This window comes from Ipomoea nil, unplaced genomic scaffold (assembly GCF_001879475.1).
Source record: "Ipomoea nil cultivar Tokyo-kokei standard unplaced genomic scaffold, Asagao_1.1 scaffold0672, whole genome shotgun sequence".
In the NCBI taxonomy this organism is placed as follows: domain Eukaryota; kingdom Viridiplantae; phylum Streptophyta; class Magnoliopsida; order Solanales; family Convolvulaceae; genus Ipomoea; species Ipomoea nil.
In genome coordinates this window covers 1392679-1401400 of record NW_017617100.1, presented here as the reverse complement: position 1 = coordinate 1401400, position 8722 = coordinate 1392679, and the positions used below count along the sequence as shown (strand labels likewise).

Here is an 8722-nt window from a genome sequence, read left to right as displayed (position 1 = left end):
AGGAAGTTATTAGGCTACAAAGGTAACCCATGCTTTACAAAACCTATTTTCTTACTTATATGATGATTCTTGGCTTCTACTTGTGATTCTTGTGTTGGTTTGTGAGATATGATGCATTATCTTGTGGTGATGCATGTTTATAGCTTATTCTTAAGGTTCTTGAAGGCCATTGCTTGGCTATTTCTTGGGTTCAAGTCATATTGTTGTTTTGTGTGAGATTTTGGGTGTTTTGGACTTGAATTTGGACTTGTTGTTGAAAATCCCCGAAGGGATTATTTTGGTGTACAAGGCGTACCCGCGGGCAGAACGGCGGGCAGAGGCCTACCCGCCCCACCCACGGGGTACATGGTGCCTCGTGGGTTGGTCCCCGCAGGCGGAACCGTGGGTGGTTGTCCACCCGTGGCCCCACCCGCGGGGAACACTGTTGGACGATGGCGGCGATTTGTTCCCCGTGATTCTTTTAACTCGGTATTGATTGTTTTGACCTCCAGATGTTGTTTTATTGAGCCATTTGTGAGTCTTCTTGATGTTTCGTATGTCTAGAATGGTATGTTAGGAATCCATGTAGGATTTGGTGCCTTGAATCGTGCTAAGGGTCCGACTTTGTGATTCGTTGGACTATTGTGAGTCGTGTATGTTCTATGTAACTACTTTTAGTTTACCCATTTAATAAGCATGCTAGTTTGATGTTGAAATGCTAGTATATGCAGTTTGTTCTTTCTTATTGGGATTGACAACTTGTGTTGACCATCGTTTGGTGGATTGTGATCCTTCGTTATTGAGTATGATTTCATGTCTTTGTTGTGATCCATTGATTGATTTCTATGATATGAACGTATGTAATCGTTGTACCCTTTGATTGATACTTGATTAAGGTTATTGTGGAACCTTAGTCTTCTTGGTAATGATGATGACTTGTGTGACTATGATTGAATGTGGGTGGCTGTTACTTGAGCCTTGCTCACATGTAGGTGGTTGTGTGAATGAAATTAATGGTAACCTCGTGTTCTGAGAGTTCGGCGGTATGTTGGAGGCTATGTTGGAGGGGGGACGATGGTCCCTGGCAGTACAAGGTTGGACTCAGAAGTACAGGGTGGCACTAGGAGGTAATGGTTGGAACTGAAATAAGGTCGGGGTTAGCCATAAGGTTGGAACAGGGCATAAGGTTGGAACTATGAAACTTGTGACATGTAGTTGTCGCTGTGGCATGTAGTTGTCGTTGTGTGAATGTGTATTCTTTGCTAATGAGCATATCTTGATGTATTTTACTTTGTGATCAGTAGAATGCATCTTGAGTTGTATTGTCTTTCATGTTCTTGTCTTGTGATTGTTGTAAGGATGGTGATTCCTTTTTCCTTTTGTGAGTGTGAATGAGTCCCTGAAGTTTACTTCTCTCTATGGCTTTTGAAATGATATATACTCTATTCCGTTTCAAAATGGTTTTGACTTATACTTATCAATATATGCTATTTAACGCGTATTGATGGGTTACCAGCAATGTTCGCTGATTGGGTGTAATCCCCATGTTTTTCCCTTGTTCTACAGGTTTTGAGTAGATGCCCGAGAGCGCTAGACTTGGAACGATAGATAGCTTAGTCACCTTGTCTAGACGTTATGTTTTGATGGCCCGTGAGCCTTTTGAGCGGCTTGTGTGCCTTGACACTTTATGACTTGTTTAAATTGTTTAGTTTTCCCGCCTGTGCATCTTTAGTACTTTAAGATGTGGCATAATACCCCCGTTTAGACTTGCTTCCGCTTAATGTTTAATGGATGTTTAGGTTGCTTATCTCGTGCCTTTTTAGGTTTTAAAAATGTGGTAAAAATCGGGGGTGTTACAGTTGGTATCAGAGCCTAGGTTTGAGCCTAGGATGTTAGAGTCTGGACTTTAAGAAGTTAAATGTCGTTTGAGACTATAAGACGACCTTTAAGTACTTAACTCTTTAGGACTTAGGACTTTTAGGACGCGTGGTTAGCTGTGTGTTGTTTACCGTTTGTTATGTTTGCTTTGTTGTTTTTGTTTCGTTTTAGCATTCTTGTAGTTAGCGCCAGGTAGGGTGCGTTGTTTGTTTGTGCCTTCCGTAACCGTGTTGTTGTTGTAGAAGTTTCGTCATGGCTCTGCCTCGTCACCGCGCCCGTACGCCTGAGACGCCGACCAACGAGCAGGTGGCTCAGAACTTGCAGCATCTGACACAAACGATGCAGACGCTAAGTGAAGCCCTTCTGCACAACAACAACCCTGTTCCTCCGCCGCCGCCTGGCGGGAATCGGGATCATCGTTTAGTCTCGGGACATAGGCCACCAGTATTCGCTGGAGAGGAGGATCCCGTGATACTCGAGGAGTGGATCCAGTCCCTCGATATGATCATCGCCATTGTGGGTTGCCTTGAGGATCGCCGAGTGGAGCTGGCTTCTTTTTACTTCAGTCACGAGGCTGATCTCTGGTGGGTGCACGAGGGTCCCGCGTGTCAAGAAGAGCCTGGTTTCGACTGGTCATGTAACACCCCAGATTTTCAAGACTTTTTAAACTTATAATAAAGGTAGAATCTCATTAAATCCCAAGAAATAAATACAAGCGTACGGGGTGCTATGCTAAACCTGGGCTAGAGAACCCAAGTGCACAGGCTAACTAACTAATATCCTCAAAGCGTAATTACGTAAACGTGGCACGCAGGCCAAAAGGGAAAACTATCTACTTCTATACTCCAAGTTCTAGCGCGCTCCAGTGACTTAATCTTCTGTGCCTGAAAGCCAAATATATCTGTTCAGCGAGAGATGCTGGTAACCCACTCCAACGCGTTGAAATACAATACATATAGAGATATATATAGATATACAAAAACCATTTTGAGCATGAAGATATATCCTACGAACTCTAGCTTTAAAATCGGGAATGACTCGACAGATAAGGCCAGACACAAGCAACTGTTATAACGAGCATATGCAGTTCACAACAGATAAGGCAAAGCATAAACAATGATCATAACCCAACATGAACAATCCCCAATATAAATCCCATAGTCACATCCCCCAAGACACTCGTAATCACAACTCGTCCATGTCACAACACATAACACACTTTGTTGGCGCCACAGGACCAATCGCATGCCCATACATGAGGGTCAGCGCATATAGCTCTGACACGGCCCCGCAGCGCCCTGCCCCATATCGCAACACGGAGGGGTCGATCGCAACCGATCGATGAACCGCAGCTCATCATAGTGTTTGATCGCAACCAAACAGTGGACCGCAGCCCAAGAGAATGTCATCTGACCGCAGCCAGGAAAGAGGACGAACCGCAGCTCGTATACAAACGTTTGATCGCAACCAAACGGTGGACCGCAGCCCAAGAGTATCAATCTGACCGCAGCCAGCTTCTGAACCGCAGCTCAGGATAACCAATCCGATCGCCACCGAATTGGGGTAACACCCACACATAACACATAGCAAGCACATGCAACCCATATTACACATTGGGAAGGGGGAGAAAGCGCATAACAAAACCTATGCGTGATCCATCACATACTAAGAATAGTCCTAAGGGGTTCATACTCCTTCCACCTAGGTCAACGGGATACCAATTCAACTAGCATGCAATATAATAGACTCATAAACCTACAAACGGTACCCGAAACATCAAACTAGACATAGGCACGATAAACGGAGTCCGTTGGGACACCACGGGGAACAGGGGAACATCAAACGGGGAAGCCGGGAACCCAAGGTGGGGGAAATTCCAGCGGGTAGCCGGTGGGTGGGGGCCACCCGCCGGAAAGTACTGTTCCGGGCAGCGGGTCGCCGGCGGGCAGCTGCCCGCCCGCCGGCTACCCGCTGCCGGGCGGTGTTTCACGGCCGTGGGTAGGTGGCGGGTCCCCTACCCCCCACCTACCCCCCACTGACTCTTTTCAACACTTTTGCGCCCCGGGACCCATTGTGGAACCCGAAACCATGCTTAGACACCTTACAACGCATTTAACGACAACACGTAGACAATTAACGGATCAAATACAAGAAACGAACGGCACATAACCTATCATGCTTTTCTAGACATAATCAACACCCAAACATGCGATTTCCCCACCCCACAATCCAAGAATCATAACATACGATACAACCTAGGGTTCTAATCACTTTTATATCAACAAGGATACGATTCGTCTTCTAATTGCAAGATTCGGTAAGAATAACACATAACCATCAAGAGCGTCACACAATTATCAAGAACAACACATAATCATCAAGAACTCCATATAATCATCAAGAACTCCTTAATTATCAAGAATCTCCCAATATCACGATTATCAAGATCCCTCATGGGATCATCACATCAAACATCAATAATCATCATCATATCTCGCCAATCACAATAATATGGGGGAAACCCTAAGGGGGAATCATAGCTATGAAAATAGGTTTTGTTGAGACATGGGTTACCTCTTAGCCTTAATTAATTCCTTGGCTATGAAGGATCTTTCTTTAAGCTTTCTTGATTTCTTGATTTCTCCTAGGGGAATTCTTGGAGCTCTTTGGGTGGTGAGAGATTATTGCGGTGGGGATTCTAGGTGCCTCCTAAGTTCTCTATTTATAGATCTAGGGATCTTATTTAGAGTCTAATCCTATTGGGATTAGGGGTTGGGTTTATATATGAGGGCCCACGGACTATGGTGGGCCTTTTTCCCTAATTAATCATTATAATTTATTCTTTCTCTTGGGCTATTGATTAATTAACTAATTGGTTTTAGGACTCGTAATACGGGGTGTTACAGGTCAGCCTTGAAGGACAGGATGAGGGAGAGGTTTTATCCATCGCACGTCCGAGCCGCCTTGTACGAGGAGTTCTTGAACCTTCAGCAGGGGTTGTCATCTATGGTGGAGTACCACAAGAGCTTCTTGGAGCTTGCGCATTTTGCTGGGATGCTGGTCCCCACCGAGCTAGCAAAGGTGGAGAAGTTTGTGGCAGGGCTCAACTATGAAGCCCGGAAGGCGTTAATTGTGAGCAAGCCTAGAACTCTGAAGGAGACTTATCTGAGCGTGGCCGATCTGTATCGAGTGCAACAGCTACAGCGAGGGTCGTTCGAGTTCGCCAAGAAGATAAATGAAGGAAGTGGGTCCTACAGTTTCAAGAAGCCGATACAAGACTTCCGAGCCAGACCCGCACCCTCTCCGCCTCAAGGATCAACTCGGGTCGAGAGTGGAGCCCAAGAGAGGACTTTTGCATGCAAGAGATATGGGAAGGATCATGTAGGGAAGGATTGCTATGGACTTGCACTTCGATATTTCAAGTGCGGGGAAAGAGGCCACAAAGCTTTCGTGTGAGACTTAGTGGGCCCTCGGGAGGGAGTTCCGGTCGAGGTGTAGCTGGGGCGAAGCCTTCGGGCTGAGTGTTCGTGATGGGCCGGTCACAGGTCGAGTCTGAGGGTTTGGTGGAGGAAGAGACGGCAGGTAACCTTTCTTAAACTTACCTTTACCTTGAGAGTGTGCCTTTCTTGTGTTTTCCTTATCCTTTGCTGTGTGATCCTCTTGTATCTTTCGAGTGAGTTTTCCCTTGTGATTTGCTAGTTAATTATGAGTGGTTTAATGTTAGTTCTAATTCCAAAGCCTTACGAGTATACTTTTAATTCAAACCTCATTCTTTTTGGTCGTCTAAGCCTAATTTGTTAACTTAAAATTTAAAATAGTCAACCATTAGGAAATCTCTACAAGTGAAGCCTAAAAAGCTAAAACGATTTAATTTAAATAACCACTAAGTTTTGAACCTAGGTATCCAAATTTCTAACCCAACCTTTGAACCATCTAGACCAATTGTATTTCTTAAACCTTATCCCACCTAAATTCCTTTTAATCTACAATTTCCATCTTACCCAAAAATCCCCAAATTAAAATCTTCTTTTCCCAAATTTCCCCAAATTCCCAAAACCCTTTCCTCTTTCCTTCTCATCCACCGGCAAGTAGCTGCCACCCCACCCCCCTTACCCATTGCATCTCCTCCGCCCGTCGACCGCGAGCCTTCGCCGAGCTTCGCCGCCGTGAACCAGCCGCCCGTCGTCGTTTCGTCGTCGCCCAGCCGGAATCGAAGCCGCAAGCCGAGAATAAGAGAAAAAGAAAAAGAAGAAGAAGTTCGGGTCATCTCATAATCATGCCTAGGACGTCTAAATCCGTGAGAAGAGTGGAATGGGTGGATGCCCACTACCTAGTTTTGGAAGGTAAAGCTTTTGATCCCGACTCTTTTTCGAGTTCTTTGTTGGAGTTGTTGAATTACCAAGGATTGTTGGATGGGTATCTCTCCATTAGGACCGAGACTTACCCAAGTTTGGTGAAAGAGTTCTACCGTCACATGAATGTGACTAAAGATAGTGGAAGGTTGGAGGTTACCTCTAAGGTGGGAGGTGGGAGGATTATCTTGACCGAGAAGCGGTTGGCTCAGCTTTTGAGTTTGACAACCACGGGAGTCTCGCAATATAGTGGTGACTATTGGATTGAGACAAACAACATGAGTTATCAAAATTATCTGAGTTACCTGTTGGGAAGAGCTAGTGGGTTCACCCAGGCCACGAGGCCGGAGAGGAAGTGGTTATCTACTGAGTAAAATATTTTGGTCATGCTCGTTTCTGATTGCTTGTTGCCAAATAACAATAAGAGTCGTTTGCTGGGTAAGCTGGAGTGCACGTTTGCTATCTGTCTGAAGAATAAGGTAAAGTTCAACTTTCCTTCGTTGATGTTGCAACACATGGTCTATTGTCGAGACCATAATCGCAAGAGTTTGCCTTATGGCATGGTCCTAAGCTGGATCTTCGTTAGGAAGGGGGTGAGTGTTGAAGGTTGTGTGCCTAAGCCAGTGGGAAAGATGATTTTGGATGCCACAAACCTCCGCAGTTGCAACCTGTTTCAGCTGGATGATGTTGATTACATCACTCTTGAAGAAGTCGCCAGAAAAGACCCTGTCGAGAGGAGTTCGCTGGTTGCAGAGCTTGAGATTCCTGTTGGAAATTTGAACCTCGCGGTTCAGAGTTTGGGAGGAGATGCTGGGAGTGAAGGTGAAGAAGAGGGGAAGAGGAAGAAGGAGGAGAAGAAGCAGAGGAGGTCGAGGAGAGCGACTCCGAAAGTGAAGAAAACATAAGGAGAAAGGAGGTGAGAACCAAAAAGGAGCATGATGCTATGACACACGAGGAACGTGTGGTCACCCTTCTTCGTCAGCAGAACCGGATGATTGAGGAAGGTTTTGATTTCATGAAGACTCAGTTCGTTGCCGCCAATCGAAGGTTGGACAAGTTGGAGGCCGGTTCTAGCCGTGGTAGAGCTGAGGAAGACTCAGACGAGGATGCCGAGGAGTCGGAGGATGAGTCCTCTTAGGCCTGGAGTTGGGGTAAGCTCGTTTCTTTTCTCGTTTGTTGTTGTCGTTTAGTAGTTGTTGCTTGTTGGCTGTGCTTGTTGCTCTTTCTTGTTTATCTTGTTTGTTAGTTTGTTGCTTGGATAGTTAGTTTAGTGTTTTGCCTAGTTAGAATTCAGTTGTTTGAGTTTAGGCGTGGTTTAAAAGGCTTCTAGTTGTCGTTGTCTTGGCCTTAGCGTTTGTGTGCTCAAGAAAATTTCTTTTGTGACCTTTTGAAACCTTGCAATTTCTGGATTTTTGCAAACCTTACACCTTTTGGAACCTTGAAGATTTGGTTAAATGGTATTCTTATTTTCCTTTTGTCACATTGATTGATTCGTTATTACCCGTTTGAATGAACTCGTCGTGCCCAAGCTTCGGGGACGAAGCTTCGTGTTAGGGGGAGAGGATGTGACACCCCTTAAATCCAAACTCTAATCAAGGATTAATTAGAGAATTAATCCTAGTCTCTTTGTTAATTTATTCCTAAAAATCCTGAAATTCAATAGTCGAGGGACTAGATTTTGACTAGTCACTTAAGTCAAAGGGGTTGCACCTTGTGCTTCTTGAGTTGTGTAACACCCCGTGTTACGGCCTCTAAACCCCAGACTAATTATTTAATTGATTGCGTTAATAATAATTAGAAAGGGTTTAATTGGGTTATGATCCCCTTTAATTAATTGATGAGGCCCACCATGGATCATGGACCCTTATCCTTAAAACTCAAATCCCTAATCCTATAAGGAATGGGGTAGGTGGATCCTTACTATTCAGACCCTAGTTAGGACTCCTAAATATATATATATATATATATATATATATATATATATATATATATATATATATATATATATATATATATATATATATATATATATATATGGACTTAATAAGCATTTAGAAACCCTACCACAATTAATTCTACCACACAAGATACTCACAGGAATCCCCTTGCCACCAAACATAAGAGAACCCACGGGAAAAAGATCTTAGAGAAGGAACCTTAGTAGCCAAGGATATTGATTAATGCTAAGAGGTAACCCACGTCTCAACAAAACCTATTTTCCTTGCTATATCTTATTCATTGGCTCCTTTGATAGATGATTCTGTGCTTGAGTCTTGATAGAGCTTTGCCTAGGGATTATATCGTGTTTATGTGATAATCTTGATGTTTATGTGACAATCTTGATGTTCTTGATACCATGATAAATTATGTGAATGATCTTGTATTTTGATTATGTCTAGAGCCCTAGGGTTTTACGTGGATTCCGTATTATGATGTTCTTGGTATATTTGGGGTGGGATTTCGCATGATCGGGTGTTGAGTCTAGCCTAGGACTTGTGTCTAGGACTTGCATA

At 44.1% G+C, this 8722-nt stretch overlaps 1 protein-coding gene across 1 annotated transcript; it reads left to right on the top strand.

Moving 5' to 3' along the window:
• The first annotated feature begins 2109 nt into the window (after positions 1 to 2109).
• LOC109174932 lies at positions 2110 to 5313 on the top strand. Its single transcript, XM_019324174.1, has 2 exons — positions 2110 to 2441; positions 4764 to 5313. The coding sequence occupies exons 1-2, from the start codon at positions 2110 to 2112 to the stop codon at positions 5311 to 5313; spliced, it is 882 nt and encodes a 293-aa protein (XP_019179719.1).
• The last annotated feature ends 3409 nt before the right edge of the window (positions 5314 to 8722 follow it).

Excerpts from the sequence above, each read along its gene's own strand:
- LOC109174932 (XM_019324174.1), top strand. The coding sequence starts at position 2,110 with ATGGCTCTGCCTCGTCACCGCGCCCGTACGCCTGAGACGCCGACCAAC. Across the intron at positions 2,442-4,763 it reads AGTCACGAGGCTGATCTCTG|GTCAGCCTTGAAGGACAGGA; the intron begins GTGGGTGCACGA and ends GGGGTGTTACAG.